Raw genomic sequence first — 21,328 nt, forward strand, 5'->3', positions numbered from 1 at the left:
TTTTTGCTCACAGTTTTTTCATCATAGGTAGACATGGCAGCGGCAGTGTGAGGCAGCTGGTCACACCGTGATCAGAAATCAGGGAGAGAGGAATGCCAGTGCTCAGCTCCCTTTCTTCTTTTCATTCAGTCCTGGACCTTGGCCTACGGGATGGTACTGCCTACATTCACAAGTCTTCCCTGCTCCTTTAAAGCTATCTGGAAGCACTGTCATGCACACATCCTCTCAGGTATGTTTCCATAGTGATTCAAAATCCAGTCAAGGAGACAAAGAAGATTCATCATCACAGGGGGGGAAGTAGAAAGAAGTAGGTTTTAGTTTGGGTAATAATCCTAAAATCATTTTGTTTCTAAGTGCATTCCCCTGTTTACATTCTTTTTAAGAGGGTGGGATGGGGTGTCGCCATGTAGCCCAGGGTGGTTTTGAACCCTACATACTCCTCCTCAACCTCTTCAGTGTTGGAATTCAAGGCATGAGCCACCTCTCAACCTCCTCACCCTGCCAGCACCCCAGCTTTCCCTCTTGACCTATGGTAATCCTTTCTGTGAGGGAGCCAGTGTAATTGTTTACAAATGTAAATACACCCCCTGCATGATTCTCCCAGGTCAAAAGCTCCCTAGAGATTGCTTATCTGTATCAAGTTTGGTTCCTAGCCGGTTGTGAACCCTACTGATGGCTCCATTCTTGTATGCTACCCCTCTACCCATGCTGCACCTTCCCTTTTGATATCAAATAGCTTTGTAGCTTCTTCACTACAATCTTATGCCTTTGCTTCTTGTTTCGTGACCTTCTGAAAGTCTGTTCCTGTTCTTTGCCTGTCTTTCAGACACTGAAATGGCTTGACTATGTACCTTTTATACACAGTAAGGGTTAAGTCTTGTGCACTACTTACTTCTGTACTGTGGCATTACTATGTCAATATTACAGTTAAACCTGAACAAACTCTTAACTTTAAGAGTGGACCTGTACACTGAGGATACCCATTCCTCCAGATGTCTCCTGGAACTATGCTCCCGAGCCAGCCTCACCCATAATTATATTCAATGCTGTTTCTCCAGCATCAATTGGGGAACTGCAAGCTTGGATCCACTCTGTCTTATCAGACAAACTTGCCCTTTCATCCCCCTAGTTTTGAGGGGGAATGTGTGCTGTGGTTTTAACCTGGGACGTGCTGAACCCTTGACAGGTGGGGAGGTCCATGGTAATCTCCAGGCACAAGCTTCTGTCTTTCATTTCATGATTTAATTTGCTAATTCAAGCAGACCTGCATTCATCCACTATCTAGGGTTCCAAGGTCCAGTGCCCAGGTCACAAGAGCACAAAAGGCTCAGTGAGCTTGTTTGCATTATAAACAGCTTTTTTGGTTGCAAGGTTAAGTAAAAGTCATTAGTCTAGATTCTGTCTAATTTGTTCCTACACTATACCATGCACAGAAGTAAACTCAACTGGTGGATAATGATGCTAGTTTCTCCTTCAACTTTCATACAGTAGGAAGAAGCTTCTGAACTATTTTCCTAGTTTTGAGAGGAGTATGTGCTATGATTTTAACCTGGGGCATGTTGAACCCTTGACAGGTGGGGAGGTCCATGATCATCTCCAGGCACAAGCTTCTGTCTGTCATCCCTTTGTGGAATGCCACTACTAAAGTAGAGCCAGTATTTTCCAGTTGAGCAAGGTAGGTGTCAGTCTTCCAGTTCAAAGCAGCAGCAAAGCTAGCTACGTGTGTTAGTACACACTTGTAGTCCAAGACAATTAGGAGGCTGAAGCAGGAAGACTACTTGAACTCAAGCAGCCAGACCAGGCAACACAGACACTCTCTCAAACAATGGCAGTAACGAAAACAACAAAAATATGCAAATGCACGCCCAATGGAGGAAATTCCGCCAACCTAAATTTTTAGTCTCTTTGCTTGTGGCTCTGAAGCAGGAGATGCGAATTGGACTAGGGCAAAATGGGCATGTTTTCTTCAGTCACCCTCAAGTGCAGTTGGAGGTCAAGTCAAGTGAAGCTTATATAGCCTTCCTCTTGCCTGAAACCCATACAAACGAAGTGGATGTATGTCTAGTCTTCTTTCCTCCTATCCCCCGCCCCAAAGCAAATTTTTATGTTCCTTAATTTGTTCTTGAGCAAATGAATACTCTACCATCTTTTTGTTTAGGTGTGCACATCAAGGCTGAAGTACCTTTTACTGATTGAAGCAGAGTTAAAGGCTTCAGTTTCCTACAAAGGTTTTCTTAAAGGCATTAGAAACAAATACATTCATTGCTAATGGAAAATCAGTTTCTGATATGCTTTTTTACTTGTCGTTATAAAGTTACACCTAGTGAAGTACAAGAATTCGTCTATAGCCCTTGGGTGATGACACACATCCTTCTGGTACTTTAACCTGTGAAAGGTGATGGGGAAAGTTGGCCTGAGAAAGGTTGTGCAATTTTCCCTCAGCACAAACATTTTGGCCATCAGCCTGCTTGAGGTCAGTGCCACCATCTTTAAACTAGAACCATCAGCATGGGACTCCAAAGTCTGTCCCCATCTTGGTCATTCTAACAACTTTTCTGCTGGCTCAAGTTCTCTTTGATCATAATGGCCAGAACACCTTGAGTGGACCATCTAAGCCTCTTGGGTTTCCAGGAGGATGTGAGCCACAGCATCCTGTACATGCTGTGCCGTACATCAGTCCTGCATGTGCATGGAAAGCTTCATGGACTGATTGAAAAGTTGTCCCTTTATCCCAATGTTTAAAGAGATGGAGGTCTAGAACCCTTTTAGTAGATCATAGTATTATTTTTCTATTCTGATCATGAAACATATAGGCTCAGAGAGAAGGTATGGAAGATGAGCTGTGAGGGGTGGGCCAGGATGGGATGTGAAAGCCCTTGCTTAAAGGTGGATCCTAGAGTTATGAGAGATTGCTAAACTGCAGAGTATGATAGTGTCAGTCTTGGGAATTAAGTCCACGTCTTAGGCCGTTTTAATGTATTACCGTCTCTTCAACTTCTCTAATGGTACTCTATTAAAGCTCCTGCTCTGTATCATTTGCATGATGGTAGTGGTCTCCTAACAGACCTCAGGGTGGCAGGCAAGAGCCTCACATTCCAGTCTTGTAGCCGTATTCTTATACCCCATTTTTTTCCAGTCACCTCCTTTTTGCTACCTATCTACCTGCTTCAGATGCTGAAAACCTGCTGGGTATGCTCAGGGCTCCTTTGTTCCATCTCTTCATTCAAAGCCCATTGGAAATGCCCACTTTGTACATTTTTCTCAACCTTGAAGAATCAGTTTACAAGGCAAGTTCCTCTGCCCTTCCCTTGACCCAAAAAGGGAGAACAAATCCCTTCTCTGAGCTCCCTGGCATCCATTACATGCTCTTACCAGAGTGTACATCACACTGCCTCAGGGAGATTATTCGTGAGCCTGTCTCCCAGGCTAGGATGCAAATTCTACTGGAGGACGAGGTTATAATATACCATCTATACACCATGCCTGGCACATCCTTGGAGGCTTGATGAATGGTAAATGAAGGCACTGATCCTGAAGGTTGATTTTTGTCTGAAATATTTAGTGACCTCACCAAGCAAATATTTACTGTGACATGAAATTCAGTTTTCTGGGCCGGGTTTCCATTTATAGGCCACTGTAACTGTTGTCTTTAGCCGACAAGAGATCTAAAGATCTATGGATCAGTATTCTTATGAGTAAGCCAAAGCTGGGCCATAGCCACTGGAGGAGCTCAAGCACTTACTATAGGCTCAGCTGGCACACACTTAGCATATAGGGTCCAGTATGCATTGTAAATGTCCTCTTCACTTATGTACTTGGGACCTGAGCAAAGTACCCAAAACATCCTTAGACAGACCTTACGTAATGTTATAATTTGTATACTTAAGTTGGGATTTTTCTAAAGATAGTCAGAAGCATGTCCAAAAGAGGTCACAGGGAACCATAAATCCCCACCCTGCCCAGATTTAACAAGGGGTCAGAATCATCAGGGATTTTTCTATTTCACAACTGTAGATGTCACACCTGTTCACTTTTAAAGTTTTAAGAAAAGTTTAACATGGGCTTATATCACAGTATACTGCCACCAATAACAACTTTTAAATGCTCCAGCAGTCAATAGGCACTTTCAACTAAATCTAGGCCAGTCTCTGAGGTTTACTGCGTGAGCAAAAAGTATCTCCAACCTCAGAAGGCATTTCCTAGAGGGCTCTGGGGGTATGTGGGAGACATGACAGCCTGCAAGAATAACTAATATTGATACTGGTACTGATACTGATGGCAGAACCTTAGGTTGTATGAAGGGCAGCCTGAAATTGTTTCAAAACTCTTGGTATCAAAGGAGTTGGATGTAGCCTCATTTTGGTGTTTAGAGCAAGCAGAGAAAAACAAATCTTACTTCCAAAGGTTTCATTACTCATTAAACTGATTCACACAGAATAGCGTTTAAGTAGAGTAGTTCAGTTAACTGGGGCACAAGCTAGTTGTCAAGTATAATGGCAAAATGGGGCAGGGGCAAAGGAATTGACTCTGGAGGTCTAGGTGGGGGATCATCTGATGTTTCAGGGTGAGAATGGGAAATATCGCTTCACTACAGGGAAAATGTTTGACAAGTTTAGGGATCTCAGTGTGAGCAGGTACAGGGACAACTACGAAATTTATTGGAAAGAAAACCCAGGCAAGGGCAGCAAATGCCCTTTCTTGCTAATAATTTAAATATTTATATTCTCTTAGAATTTCATACGTTTGTGGCTCATATAAACCCCCCACTCCTCCGAAATCCATACTCTACCTCCCCACTCCCTCCCAATGTATTTTGGGTCAGTAACTCACTTGAGTCCAAGTTGTGCTTCCCATATGCTCATGGATATACCTTGATGATGGTTGACCTACCAGGGTCTACACCCTTAAAGAAAACTGTCCCTACTGCAGAAAGATCACTTATCAATAGCTCCCCAGTTAGGGGTGGAGACTCATGAAACACTGCCCCTCACACACACCAGGCTAGAATGCTGCCTCGCTTGATCATATGCAGGTAACCACAGTTGCTATGAGTTCGTGTGTCATGGTCCTGTCTTGTCCAGAAGACACTGTTTTGCTCCAATCCTCCCTGACCTCTGGCTCATACAATCTTTCTCCCTCCTGTTCCTGAGCCTTGGGGAGGTGGTGTGACATACATGTCCCATTTGTGGCTGAGCACGCCACACACTTATTCTCTGCATTTTAACCAGTTTTGAGTTTCTATGTTAACCCAGGTCCACTGTACAAAGAAACTCCTCTGATGAGGTCTGAGAGCTGCACTAGTCTGTGGATAGAGAGATGTGAATTTAGAGGGCAGTTTGATATTATGTCCATTTAGCAGAATAATCATAGTGGCTTCACCTGAGGCCTGTGCGTTCCCAAACCATGGGTTCATGGCCAGATTTACAGTACCAGGCATGTTTTCGCCTGTGGAGTAAGCCTTAAATCTTGTACCTTGACTCTTACGGGATTCGAGATTCAAGGCCATTCAAGCCAGTGTGCTTTCACATGCCATCTACCTATCTATGCTATATTTTTACTTTGGAAATGAATTTAGAAATAACTATTATAAACAGAACCCAAAACAAAAACAGTAACAAGAAATACACATTGCTACAGAGGATGAAGATCAGGGAGAAAAAAACTATTTTCCATGCTCCTCAAACAGAAATGTGTGAAAATCTAGCAGGAACCAGCAAAAGACTTTCAAAAGAACGAACTATATAATTACTGATTCTGTAACTATTTCATACTTATTGGTCATGTGCAGTGAACTAGGGATAAGCACCAAGGATGAGTAGGTGATTTTGGCAAAGTCCCTGGGCCTCACACTTCATGAGAGAAAAAGCTCAGTGTGTAAGACAGAGGCAGGACTCTGGCATTTATGAGTGGGCTGACCTGGGCTATCATGAATATCCGGTAATCATGGAAGTATGGCTCTTTGCTGAAGATGACTGGGATCAGCTGTACTTCTGATCCTTCATATGAGCTCTGAGTTTAAGTCAAAAAAGAGTACAGCTGAGCTCTGCAATGGATTTGGGATACAGCTGCTAAATCTAACTCGAGTTCTTTTTGGCACTAACTGGGCTGGATTCTGCCTGGTGGTCAAAGGCTGCCAAATCCTTGATTTAAGACATTGCCTTTCCAATAAAAAATAACTATAACGAAAATAGCTTATGTCTTACATAAACTCTTAGCAATTATCACACACTAAATAGGACCCATAATATTTTGTTGCATGTGGACTATCACACTGACTTAAAAGAGCTATTTTTTTAAACACTGCTTCCACAAGGTTTATAATTTACTTAAACTTTATATGTACGAGTACTTGCCTGAATATATGCACCATGCCGGTGCTTGGTGTCTGCACAGGCCAGAAGAGGACATTGGATCACCTGGAGCTTAATGTACAGTTGTGAGCCACCTAATGTATGTGTGCTGGGAACCGAACTTGGGTCCTCTGGAAGAGTAGCAAGCACTCTTAACCTCTGCAATTTCTCAAGCCCCCACAAGGCTTATAATTGTAATAGTACCATGCTGACTCTACCCAATAATGAATTCATTTAAAATCATGTCCAAAAGAATGTCTAGTATCTTTGTCATTTGAATTTACCTTTGTGAACTTAAGTCATGACTTTCCTGAGCCTTGGTTTCATCAACCATAAGAGCAATAAAATCCATAATACCAGATAGGAATACATTTCAAATAACAGAAATACAGACAAAAAGAGCATATTTGAAAAACTTCCTGTTTTAAACCTGAATAAGTCTTTAAATTTTGTAGCTGGACCCTAAGATGCTATGATCCTGGAGGACTGTACAGGCTAATTAAATTCTTCCCAGATAACAATGGCTTGAAGAGGACAACATGGAGGAGATAAAGGTGACCTGTGATACAGTCCCTGCTGATACCCCAATGCTAGTCTGGCTCATCTGGTTACTATACCTCTTACACTGATCACTCTCTATAACTCACCAAGTTAGAAATGCAGATGTTACTGGATGAAGAAATTCTGTTTTAGTTGAAAAACAAGTTGGAAAGCTCTGAAACCATGAGTTCTTTCATTGTACAACAGGCTTTTAGAAATTGAAGGATGGCACCTAATACTGCACATATGGGATAGCTGGAGCCCAACTGAAGACTGATTGATAATAAACAATATGTTTTCTATACGTTAATGTACAGGTATATAAATCTGCCAGTTCATTTAGGATTCCAAAAATGCAGTCTACATGCGTGTGCAAAGAATTTAGAAGGTTGATCTTGAGTTCAAAAAAAAAAAACCCATTGAAGTTTAAAAATCTACTGTTTAAAAATCCTGGGTTGGGCAATGAATAAGTGATTGGCAAAAACTTTGAATGGATAAGGCAGTGTAGTAACTGAGCAGGGATGTAGTCCAGGGGTAGACAGCTCACCACACATGTACAAGATCCTGGGTTCAATTCTCAGCACTGCAAAAGAAAACAAACACAACCTCAAAAGCAAAATGATAAGCATGTTTGAATTTTCTTAATTTGATATTTCAAAACTTAATTATACTGATTAAAACTACCTGAAATCATTAATATATGGACCATTTCCAACCAGAAAATTTACATTTGGGCCACTCTCTGCAGATAGACTAAGTTACATGCATTATTTTACTCATTATTTGTAATTCCTGATTTCTGAATTATTCTACTTGATTCAATACTACACTTTAGGATATATTTTTGTCCTTTCCCCACAATTCTAAAGCAGTAACTGAGGAAACAAGTGAATGACTCAACTTCTATTTAAACACGTACTGAGACACACATCATGTTGATAAAAAGTAGTGACTTTCCACTAAAGGAATACATAAAAATTAGCCATTCCAGGACAAGAAGCAATATACCAACAATTAAATAATTAAAGAAACCAGCCTCGGTAATACAGATGTCTATTTTATTAAAAAAGTTACAAACAGGTGGACTGCAGGGTCGTCTTACAAAATGACAAGAATGAAATCTATTGGAAAAGTTTTCCTTTTACAAATCTTCATAGGTAATTGTTCAATGTTTGTACTTGTTATTTGAGATTTTACCTTTCACTGATAAAGTTACAGTACATTAGATCCATGATAATAGGTTACATGATTTTATTTGCAGAGCCCTACTGCAGTGATTTGAACAACTCCTAAACAGATGCCATAGTAAAGACAAGACATATATTGCATTTAATATTAATTTCTTATCCTAATAAGCAACATGCACTCTATTGAGAAAGCTAAAATAACTTTTGGTCCCTTTTCTTAAAATGTGCTGGAAAAACCACCTTTAAAATCACTTTCCCCTGATTCCTGTGATCCTAAGTGAATCCAAGTGAAATTTGCTGCTGAGGTCAATGACAATGAACACTGAGAGAGAGAGATGGAGGTGACAGAAGGTGAGGGAGGGAAGGAGGTAACGATATCCATAGGAAAGAAACACTATATCTCTCTCTATATATAAAATCAATCTGCAGAAACCTGAAGTCATTATGAATTATTTGATTCCTTTAGAATTTCACAAAGCTAACAACAATGAATCACAACCACTTAAGCTACTTTGAAGTGAGTGCTTAGTTTTAAGTTTGGTTTTAAAGTGCAAACTTATAAGTATTCATTTCAAGCAATTTGTAAATAAGGAACAATGTTTCAATTGCCTCTGTCCATACAATCTCATTATCAAATTCAGAATTCAGGAACAAGAGCTCAATTTGAGGGAATTTGATCAGGAATCAAATGCAACACGATTTTAAAAAAGGAAATCAAAGTTTAATCAATCTCTACTCAATTAATGGCCATGCTGACCGATAAATCACATGAATGTAAATAGTACTTTATTTGAACATCACACACAATAGAAATTTAAATTTGCCACACCCTTCCACAAACCATCACTGCATATATTAGAGCTTTTCTTGACAAAGTTATTGAACTACTATTCTAGATCCCAAGTATAGATTTGGTTTTTTGTTTTATTTAGAAGCATGTTCAAATGACTGAAGCTGGGCTCCTAAAATCGAGAACTTTGGTGCAGTAGGTGAGCTGCAGTACTAACTTCTGCAAATTAAAAGCACACAAGTAAAACCAAATAAAAACCCAACAAGAAAATACTGTCAAACTTACACAATTGAAAAATCACTGCTAGAGAAAGCACTCGTCACGGTGATGTTAAAACTGAACCAAATGATTACTCATAGTAAGTTTCTTTTCTGTTTCTAAACCTGTTACTGGTAAAATGTTCAAGTATTCAGACAAAATGTGCTGATTAGGTAAACAACATGGAAGGCAATGGCTATTAGAAAGCACATTTGCAAAAATAAAAATTAGCCAGAGACTTGGCGCTATTCTCCCTCCTGTTACACGGATTTTTGTCTCTACTACGAACATGCTTCATGAAAAATAACTAAAAAGCAATTGTGATAGTGCAAGAAAACTTCAACAAATATTGCTTTAAACTATTATTCAGAAAGACAAATATCAAGAACTAGAAAGTGTATATGATTTTATTTGAATTCAATTTTCCATGTGCAGAAGTCTACTAGATGTCAGTGACAAGCCTGATGGGCCAAGCTGAGCTATCTCTGTTTAGGTATACAATTCATTTACCATGGATACAATATCCCTTTTCAAAGGCATTGCTAAGTAGGTCAGAACTAAATTTAGAACGTCACAGAAAGGAAAATATTACTGCCGCAATTTGATGCTGTAAATGAGATTAACACATGTGAAAAACCTAATGGAACTGAATACTTAAGTCATCAACTAACTGCTGTACAGTCAATTCCCAATAGCAATTGTAACTTGCAGACCATGTTAATTACAAAAACATATCACAAACTGCACTTGAAGAAAAGGGATATTCCATCCACACAGGTAAAACGTGATCTTTTGTTTCTTTTTACAACACTGCCACACGTAAACAAAGTCTCAAAGTATTAACCAACCATTTAAAGGAGAAAGATTTTACAAATAGGATGAAGCATTGGTACGAGGTAATATACAGAAGTAACCATTTGTTTAAGGCTCAATTTTTTTCTCCATTATATCTTTCTTTTAAAAGGCATTGAGTAGGTAATACTGAGTTTGAGTATTCAATAAATACAAGTTGAGAAACTGATTAAAGAAATCAATTAACATATCAAAATTAACCCTTGCATATTAGCCATCAATAAGAACTTAAAAAGCTATAAAAGGACTGATTGATAAAGAACAGATTTTAAACGTATGGTAAACGTGCTAAGCATTACTGTCAAGGTCCTTGGATCTTGAGGGCCAAAGACCTTATGCACTTCATTAGATGTATGGCAACATGCTGTAATAGAGACAGGTTTACCAAGGCTCAGTTCTGCAACCCAGGTTGTAAAGTTCTCCAAAGCAGCATCTGTGCAAATTTCCTCTGAGTTTTATCTGCAATTAAGATAAAAATGTCATAAAAATCTAGAAATAAATGGTATAATCTCAAGAAACAACATAGACAACAGATCCATATATATCCTGAAATGGTCCCAAGAATAGGAATTTTAAGGTGCAATTTCACTGTGTTCTACTTCATTTTAAGTAACAAAGTAATTTTCTGTAAAGGTCCCAAAAAGTCATGAAAAAGTAGAAACATAGGATGAACTGGATATAATATAGTGTCTCTGTAAATACTTTGCTAATTTTTACATTATGACACCTTATATGTACGTTTGCAATACTGAAAACATTTTAACCGATTTAAATGATTTTAAGAGTAGAGAAGTTGTGCCAAACGGTGCTTCTCCTTTGAACCTGATTTGTTCATATTTCAATTAGAAATGGTACAGTTAAATGCTTCTGAGTAACCTTTTCCGTATGCTAGGGTTTTTTAAAACTTTGCTTTGTAGGAATTCAGTATGATTCAACGGGAGTGTAGAGACTGAGCCTGAGGAGATATATAACATATTATATAGGAGGAGGTCATGAAACCTGTTACACACACACATACACACATGACCTCCTCCAATCTGCTCTTTTTGCAAAAACCCCTCCAATCATAAGAACTTCTCTCATGATAGGGATTCCTCAGTTTCTCCTCTTACAGCTGAAATATTTCTGCCCCCTCATTTAATACTGGAGGAAAAATCTTTCAGTCAAAGGCAATGTCCTTCAGCCATGCTAAGTCATCAACTGACTTCTAGGGAGAATGAAATGGTTTTTTTTAACGTATGCAATAAAAAAATGTTTTCATGAAATCAAACAAATAAGCAACCATGAGAGTGCCAAGTGAAATGAATGTGGGATCTCCAAAGGCTCTAGCAATATTTAGAAATGTTTAATTTTAATTCCATTCGACAGCCACACTTCTATTAGTGTTCAAAGAGCCCGAGAGAATGTTTTCTCGTTAGCCCTGTTACAAACAAGATGGCTTTGAAAGAATTTTCCACTCATTGTTATTGAAGTTCTACAACCTAAACATATTGGGGAAATCTTCCTCTTTAGAAATTACTATAAAAACATTTCTATAGTTACACTTAAGCCTTAAATTTGGAAATCAAATATTAGATTAGAACATGAGTTAAGTTTGAACAAGTTCAGTTTCCTCATCACTTAAATAGTGAGAAAAATACAGGGCTGCTGCCAATATCATATAAAGCAGCATGTGAAAGAACTTCATAATTACTTCCATTTTCCAACCATGTTTTGAATTAGTAAGTTTGCTATAAATTATTTTTAGGATTATTATGTGTCTATCTGTGAATATATGCACATGAGTGCAGTGCCCATGGAGTCCAGAAAAGGGTGTCAGAGCTCCTGGAGCTACAATTGCAGGCAGTTGAATGCCAGTGGACATGAGTGCTGGGATGCAAACTCAGGTCCTCTGGAAGAGCCACAAGTGCTCTTCATCACTAAACTGTCTCCGCAGCCCCAGTTTGCTACAAATTTGAATCTACAGTTCTCAAAATGTACAAAGAGCTTGACATTTTCAAATATGATTATAAATTCATACTGAAGACTTAAAAAACATGATGATTTAATACTGACATTAAATTGACAAAGTATTTCCACCCAGCCAAAATAAACGATACTGCCAACCAGCTTACTAGCCATATTCTATATTACATAAAAAAGTTGCATATCCATCAGTTCCTACTCTCAAATTCATCAGTAACATTTGGCTCATTCACTCAGCACAAGATAATACTCCAGAGAAATCAAGCCGTGCAGATAAATCATGAGTCACACTAAACAATATTAACATTAAGCATATCTGTAAACAAAATAATATAATAATAGTAATCATTTTCAAGAAAGCAATAAATTATAATTCTCTGCAGCAATAACTCCTGAGGTAAACTCTTTCATTAAGTAAAAGAACAGTGTCTCCTAGAATGTACAGGATGGAAAATGTAAATGTTATTGCTCTACAGCAACAGCAAAATTTTCAGTGTATTAACACTCTCACTCACATAAAAAGAAAACCACTCCAGATGCTTTGAAGGCAGCTAGTCAGATGAGTACTTTTAAGCTCTCATTGAACACACTGCAAAGGTGTAACTTGCTGCTTTCAAGAGAGAACACAATTATCCTTGGCCTCACTCTGCTTCCATAAAGACAACCAAGAAAGCTTAATCTTCTGGCAGCTTCTATTCAAATTCTTACTGAACTGTTTGGTTTCACTGACTTTTTCCCCCATAATAAAACTGTAAGAATACAAAACAGAAATAATAGTCCAAACTTTCAATAAATTATGAAAAAGGGTCTTCCAAGTGAGGTAAACTGGTACACGAGTGCCAAATACAGAACTTAAAGAACAAAGATCATTATTTATGTCCACCTGAGGAAGAGGGAGATGCTTGATTCAGGACGAAACACATTTCACAAGGCAGCAGAAATGATGTTAACAAAGGCTCCTGAACAACTTAGCAGTTTGTGAATGTCTTTGTAGCTTAACTGGGTTTTTCATTTCTAAATACAACAGTATTTTCTAGCATTATTTTTCTTTTTAGCAAATAGAGATGTGCAGTCACAGTTACTACTTTTCTAGTTTTAAGCAAATAATAGTCTAGAAATTTAAGCAAGGGAAGTTTCAAACCAGAAATTCCCTTTACATATTCACTGGACATTTTCATATCGGAGAGGAACATTAGTTGTACTGCTGAAATACTAGAATACAGAGGGTGGCTTTTGTTAAATACCTTGTTTCATTTCTTTGCCCTATTTTTCATGATACTCATGAACCTTATTGGGAGTCTGATAGGAAGACTAAATCATTACCAGTGCTCACTGTCCTCCATTATACGCAGAGAGCAGAAGCTGAATCTACATCATAGATGCCTTGAATGGAGGTGGTGGAACTAAGCTTGAAGAGAAGCATGCATATTGCACGTTGATAATGAATTGAGAGTCAAAGGGAAGGGATTAGACATTTTTCTTATGTCCAAGACCTAGTTAATGTGGAATTCAATTCTAAGACCTCAAATACTGTCACCAAGTCCAGTGGCAATATGTGATCCCAAACAACGTGACTCTAATCACTTTGAATCAAACCAAGTAAAGAGCTGCTCTCTTCAACTGTAAGTAGTACTTTCTGAATGTGATATTCCCAATACTGTGGCTAATCAAGAAATTTGGGCATAGGGTTTTGATTGGATACGTTTTTCCAACAACTGACAGGACTTCGATTCTTCTTAGTTCCATTATCTTCTGAATTGTACCATGCCACTGAGAGGTAACCCCTTGAGGAGAATTGTTCCAGTAGTAAGGCTACAGTGCTTCCTTGGTGGCAATTCTCCAACTCCATGATGCAATTTTTGTTAATTCTACTGATGGTTCTTTCTAAGCCAGAGAGGTAATGGAGTAAAACTGAATGGCGCATATGTATTTCATTCTGCAATAAAAGCCTAATCTTGAGGTTAAAAGGAAGCAATTAAAGAAGGAATAGATACACAGAGTATTTCTAATCAGATACCTCCACACCCAGTTCAGGACTAATTAGGTACCCATCTACTCTGAACAGTCTCACGCTGAGAACCTTGTGAGGCTCAATGAAGGTCTAGGGGAGAAGGCACGTAGCTCTGTTCTTCCCTTCTACACGGCAGGCCTATCTCTGCTCCATTATCATGCTTCTTCCTCCATCCAAGTTGTCCTCCCCACTCTGGCTCACATCAACTAATAACTAGGAACATTTTAAAGATGCCATCGCCCCCCCCCCCTTTAAAATGACATGTACAACTGGGCAGAAGCAAGCAAGCACTTAATAGAGCTATGCCTTCTGCAACAGAAACACACCTCATATTTACCTGATATGATTAATACTTGACTTGGATATGAAAATTCTAGTATTTTAAGGCACATGAACATGATTTAATCTTGAGGATCTTCCTTTCATATCTGCTAAACTCCCAGCCTATCATATTAAGTGAAAAACTAGAAAAACAAGACTAAGAAGCTATTCTCATTCTAGACTTTTATTTAAAAAAAACCCTCAAAATTCTAATAAATTCCACTGTACGTAGAAATAGTGAGCCCAGCTAGGGTAATATCCCATTCATAGAGGTTTTAGCCTCTCAGGAACCTTTGTTAACACCCCAGGCATTCTGCTGCCACGTGAAATGATGTGCTAGTCCTGACTCAACGATCTCCCTTCTTCTTCAGGCTGACATATCTAATGAACTGGGGCTGACATATGCAATGGTATTTGTTCTTTCACCTGCTTCCTGGTGTCTGGGACACTTACGCGCCACTTACTGTCCTTGGGAGAACCCGGTCCCTAACATGCTGGGGAAAACCATATAACATTTTGCAGGAGACCTTCAAACCACAGTTAAAGAATGCCTTTCCCTCATTTTTGTTTGCTTTTCTTTTGAAATGCTCATCAATGCTGGACTGACACATAGGAATGCTTCAAACAACATCTTTAAAATACTTCACTTGCCAAAAAGGCTATATGGAATCAGCACTCTTGGGGCAACTTTAATGCACCTCCCCCTGCCTTTCAGGAAATGGGTGGAATATTTTAGGATATTACTATGCCTCTCCTTCAAAGTCTTTCTGTTTAGTATTAACTCTACCTTCCATCCCTTATGCCCTACTCACACTTCAAGGCCCGACTCAAATGCTACTCCCAGAATCCTGGGAAGCCAGGGGCTATTCCTTTCCCAGCCATAGAGAAACATTTGGCAATTTCTAGAGATAATCTTTTTTTTTGTCTTGAGTGGGAGGGGGAGTTGGAGCATACTATCAATACGTGCTGGATAGCGGCCATGGAGGTTGCCAAACATTTGACTGCCCTAAACAACAAAAAGGTATTGAGAAATTCTACTCTCTCAGTTTCCTGAATCCCCAATGCCACTGTGATTTACTACTTTTATACTATGAGATATTAACAAAACATCCATCCTCCTCAATAACAATAGACCAAACAGCAAACTGCCAATGATGCACACCATATGGAGGAGCTGTGATGTAGGGACTAAAACAAAGGCTCCAACACTGATCTAAGGTTTCTACACTGCTGTTACCCAGTAAAATGTCCTTGAAAGCACTTGCTAGAAGCTACTGAGGTCAGTAAGGAAATCAGGATCATTGCTGGGTTAAACAATCTGCTATGCTTCCTAATTTACAATAAAATTACTGCCAATGGGAGGGTAAGAGGGAAGGAGCAATCCTGGGAGCCAGGCAGTGAAGCAGGTATTGGGCAACAGATTGGTGACCCAAATTAAAGGATGTTAGGAAATACATGTGAGGAGTTATCAGGAGCAATTCTTAGAGCCCTGTTAAGTTTTCGCTCTTAGTTAAATGCAACCAATTGTCAACAGCAATCACAGTCTTTCTGTCTTAAGTACTATTATTTCCAACTTAAGGCAGTTTTCTAGGATGAAGGACTAACACCTCTCAGGTCACCTTTACTTGTCAAAGTTTGATCTTCTGTTTAGACCTGGAACTGGCAAGACTTCAGCGCTCCATGACTCAGAAGCTACAGGACTCAAAATCATTACCTACTTTGAAAGGTAAAATAATGAGGAAGGACAACGCCGCCAAACTTTACCAGCCTCAGACTACAAACTTGAATATGTATCAGAGCAATCTTATTTGGTGTTTGGAAAAAACCTGTATACAGTGCACATTGTTCTAAAAGTATTTTATTCCAAGGTCCACAAATTTACCCATGTGTTCTGCTTACGAGAAAAAAAAAGCAGAAAGCTACATATCATTATAAGATGTGTAATTATTGGTATTAATAACTTCTGATTTTAGTATGTTAATCAATAAGAAACGTAAATTTAGTTGCTTTGATATATATATAACCTCCTCCAATGTATATACCCCTGTTAAGTGATGAAGAGTAACAGACCACAGAAAGGTATGAAGTGAAAATGACTCAGATATAATTTAGAATTTTAAACAGATTTAAAGACAGCTGTAGAAATTACCCATTTCCCTACAGGGGTTAACAGTTGGTCTTATATGTGTATAAGAGTAATGTCATTGCATTTACCCTCCTTCCCTACATTAATTATGGGAAGAAAACTGGGAACATTTTGTGGGATTTGGTTAATTTTATATGGAGATGACAAAACTAAAACATAATGCATATACTTATGTCATCTGCTCCATTAAAGTGTCAGCTAGAGAAAGAGAAGTTAATGGTAAAGATGCTATCACTACAGAGAACTTGTTCAAACTTGAAGTTGCTTAACAATTTAAAAGAGAGGCTACGGAATCAAGTACATGGGGCTCAATCGCCAGCATCATCTACATAAGCCTGTTCCCTGCTCGACTATACTGCAAGGGTGACACTATCATCAAAACCTAAGCTAGATGACAGTCTGAACAGTGACTTTCTAAAACAACAGGTGCATGCGGAACAAAATAAATGCGTTTTCATCAACGTCTCCTATGCTAAAGGCCGTTGAGTGAAAGCATTTTGAATAAAGCACTGTTGTCATCCTTCATTGTCAAAGACACTACCTGACAAGAGACCTTGTCTGAAAAGATACATTAGGGACCATGAGGCCTTTCTCTAGGCAGCACGAATAAAGTCAGACCTTTGATTAGGAATCATTACTGCAATCTGAAATGCCTGTTGCCATTTGCAAGGCTGCCTCCTAGACTTGAGGTCAGCCTTGGCTCAGAAAGATCAATTTCATTCCTGATGCTGTCTTGCTAGCCCAGCATTTGCTGTGGCTTTTCAGTCGACCAGGTGTTGGTTGTTTTACTATCTAAGTGTAACTCTGAGACTATTTGCTCAATTACAATCTAGTTGAAAAGACCAAGCTATGCATAAAATCAGCTCATATTAAATGCTCAGGAAGTTTTACTTGTCTTTATTTTTTTCAAAATCTCATTAAAAAAACATCACTTAATGAAAGGTATGAAGGTTTGTTATTGTTCTTAACTCTATTATCCATTAAACTAAATACAAATGATCCCCATGCTTGGGATGGTTCCTTTTAACAAATCACGGATGATTTGGGCAGATTTTCATTTGGTTATGCATTCATAATGAAGCCAAGGTACATTGTGGCAGTAGAATTTGTTATTACCAGAGGTCACTTAAGTTCCACAAGTGCAAAGTACAGATGAACTTGATTAAATAATCATCCTGGTAAATCAAGTACTTAGGTGATTAGAAGATCGGTGGCTTCAATTAGAGCAGCTCACTTGCTTGAGATATAAAAGCATTAAAAAGTCGCAAAATTAATCATCATCTTCTGAAATTATTTCTGAATACTCTCCTGTACATCTTGGACACTAAGTCAGCAATACAGAAGAAAGATGTATTATGTTATGAATCATCCTCTCCAAATGTTATCAAGGAAGAGAAGGAAAAATAGTCATTCCTTGAAAAAATTAAATCTCAACAAAGGGAATATAATTTCTTACCTTTGTTCTACTTATTAGTCTACATTTTCAACTTTTTTCTGTATTGAATGATGATGCTTTTATGCTGAGGTAAATGTCATTTTAAAAATACATAAATTTAAAGTACTGTAACAGGATTTTTTTTTTTTGCTTTTGTTCTTTGCTATACTTTTATCAAAAACAAAATAGCACCTGGCTCATATATACAATTCCATCAACAACTAACCTGCTCGGTATGGCCATGACTGAGGTTTTCTTTTTTACTGGACAACACAAGTTGTACAACACTGATCTTGCTTCTCCGGCAGGGATGAATAGTTCATTTGCCTGACGATCTCAGCAAAAAGTTCATCCACCATCGATTTACTTTTTGCTGATGTTTCCATGAAAGGACAGCCCCATTCTTGAGCCAGAGCTCTGCCTTCTGAAGACATAACCTCTCTTTCTGGTTCCAGATCCACTTTGTTTCCCACTAGGATTAGTGGGACTTTTTCGTATCTCTTCACTCTCACAATCTGATCTCTCATTGGCTTGATATCCTATTCAAACAATCACAACGGAAAAGAACAAAATTATATGTTTGCATGACCACAGCAGAAGTATTAGAGTATCACCAAAATTATCCCTTGGTGATTATATAAAGCTGAAAAAGAAATCACACACTCAAAGAAAATACCATTTTTGACCACTGAAGTGGTAACTATAGATATTTTGCACAGGCACTGCCTGCTGGTTTTGTGGCAGGACTGTTAAACACAAGTTTCACATTAACATTAGTACTTTTATAATCACTTCCCCCCACTCTCAGTCTATTTTGATTAAATAATCAAATCCCAAATATGATTAATCCATTCATACATACGGATGTTTGGCCAGCTCCTTAAACCTATTTGTCATCGTTCCTTGTAACACCTGTTAGCCTAGCACAGGATTGCAGCATCTACGCAACTCCTAGTCATTTAGCAAGAGAGCTTGAGAGAAAGTGTTTTAGAAGGGAACAAAAACTTTGTAAAGCCTAGAAGACTAATTTTAAAAAGATTCATGCAGTTAAATATTTGATTTTAAATGGAATGCTATGTCTTAGCCCAGCAAAATCAAACACCTTAAAATACACATGAATAGATTAGAAAGTATGGTAACAGCAAGTACTTCTCAAGAAGGATAATGCAGGGGAGCCAGGGTAAGAAGTGTTGCATGTCTTTGCCTATACTTGTTTTTCCTACCTGATTTTTTTCTACGGGGGTATTGTTTTTCCTATGTAACTACAATTAATTACCAAAGACCAGAGCCTTAGCAATTTTTCAGTAACATCCATTTTGGGGAGGGAACTGTATTGATATAAGACACCATTACACATTTTATCCAAGCATTACATTTTTATGTTTTCAAAATAACTTCAAAGATTTGCCTTCAATATAAAATATGTATGTAATCTGAAAAATCACAGTAAACAGAACATTCACACACAGGCCAAATACATTCAATCTTCCTGGTATGGCTGCTTTTCTGGCTGTCCTTATCGCACTAAAAATTCAGCTTAGAATACAAACTTTCAGCTGAAAAGACTCCTAAGTTTCCGTGGAAATAATGCATCCAGTATTTATGTCTATAACAAAAGTAGATACAATGGAAATCTTGTGAAACAGCCTTCAAAAGACTCCCAGCCTCCAGAGAGTCTTATGATAGAAAAACAAATCTTCTGAGGATCCTTTAGAAGGAAAATGCCTATCATATAATACCTCTAGTACTTTCTGGATAAATGCTTTTATGGTACTTTTGTTTGGAATTTAATTCTACCTAAAATGTACTTCCAGTTTTGTCTCAATAGCTTCAATTCATTTACCCAGAACTCCTCTTGATAAAGAAATTCTTGAAGTGCTATATGAGGTTACTGGAAAAATACATATATACTACTTTAACTTAAACTACTAAAGAATGTGAAATTAGCACATTACATTGGCTAAAGCACTTAAGATATCTTAAGCAAGCAATATCAAGCGCATACCTTTAAATGCAGAAAAAAATAATCCATTTCCTAAATCAATTCAGGTCAATACAATGGGTCAATATGAGGTCATTTATTTTCAAGGAATAAATAGCAACATTTATTGCATCTCTTAAAATAACATTAACTTCAGTCTGTTTTCAAGTGAAGGGACGGCAAGGAGTTTCCTAAGAAATTGGACCACATCCAGGTTGGCCACCCCACGGGGTAAGAAATCTGCCCTTGCTCAGGGTTGCCAGTCCCACGGATTTTCTTTAAGTATAGGCTATGATACCAGAAATAATTTGGATCAACGGGAGAAAACAAGAGTTGTTCTTGGGTTTTGTTGGTTATGGATCCTAGGCACCAGTCGTTTACATGGGCAACTTCCCTTTCTGCAGCATTTCCCGCAAGTAAGAAAAACGCCAGGAAGGCAGGGCTTGTGCCCAAATCACAGCACCAAGATTCCAGTTGAGAAACTTCGGAGCACACAGAGAGGGGGAGGGAGGAAAGGCAGGCGCAGGTTTTCTCTGTGAGAGATAATGGACTTCGAATAATTTGTCTTTAATCGGGCTCTATTTGCTTGACATTATTAAGTGTTTGTCGAGCAGGTTAATTGATACTTGTTGAACTGAATAAGCAACTTTAGGTTCTATCGTAGGGTTAAATATATACAGACTGACCTATTTCGTTTTCACTTTTCTTTTCCTCAAAAATAACTTTAAAAATATTTGACAACGCCTATTACTTTAGCACTCTTTATACAAACAAGCCAATGTTTTCCGTGCCAGAAGCAACCTCAAAAACTTGCCATGCCTAACTTTGAAAAGCAAAACCCAGTCGTTAACGCAAGATTCAAGCAAATCAGAAGTACAACCAGGATTACCACACCCCCTTCCTATAAATTACAAGACTGTTTGGTTACCTGAAAGGACTGTTGATTAACCAGACTGTACACCAGGATGAAACCTTGGCCGTTTTTGATGTAGAGATCTCTCATGGAGGCAAACTGCTCGGTCCCTGCGGTGTCCAGAATTTCCAGCACGGACGGTGAAGAGTCCACTTCGATTTCTTTGCGGTAGAAATCTTCAATGGTGGGGTCATATTTCTCAATGAAAGTCCCAGTGACAAACTGCACAGTGAGGGCAGATTTGCCAACCCCTCCGCTCCCTAACACCACTACCTTGTATTCCCTCATGAGTCTCACCTTCACCAACTCCTACCCTAGGGGGGGAAAAATAGCACCCCGCTAGCTGCTCTGTGGCTAGGCAAGGCGGAAGGTGAGCGGAAATGTGCGAACTGGGGAGGAGAGTGCAGAGAAGCAGAGGGCCCAACCGGGGACAAGGAGGAAGTTAAAAGAGGGGGAGGGGAAAGAGCCAAGTGTCGGGTGGGTGGGGATGGGAAGGTAATGCCCTTCCTATAGGAACCCAAGGCCCTGCCCGGGGGGGGGGGGGGGGCCCGGGGGGGGCCCGGGGGGGAGGGGGGGGGG

The 21,328-nt window shown here is 38.8% G+C and overlaps 1 protein-coding gene across 1 annotated transcript; it reads right to left on the reverse strand.

The window, feature by feature from the left end:
* Nucleotides 1-7,926: 7,926 nt before the first annotated feature.
* On the reverse strand, nt 7,927-21,326 carry Rap2c (RAP2C, member of RAS oncogene family). The gene is made up of 3 exons (XM_008826741.3): nt 20,765-21,326; nt 18,082-18,394; nt 7,927-10,436 (listed from the first exon to the last, which is right to left on the reverse strand). The coding sequence occupies exons 1-2, from the start codon at nt 21,035-21,037 to the stop codon at nt 18,116-18,118; spliced, it is 552 nt and encodes a 183-aa protein (XP_008824963.1). The 5' UTR covers nt 21,038-21,326; the 3' UTR covers nt 7,927-10,436; nt 18,082-18,115.
* Between the last annotated feature and the right edge of the window lie 2 nt (nt 21,327-21,328).

The sequence above is a fragment of the Nannospalax galili genome, unplaced genomic scaffold, assembly GCF_000622305.1.
Source record: "Nannospalax galili isolate Female #2095 unplaced genomic scaffold, S.galili_v1.0 scaffold371, whole genome shotgun sequence".
Lineage (NCBI taxonomy): Eukaryota > Metazoa > Chordata > Mammalia > Rodentia > Spalacidae > Nannospalax > Nannospalax galili.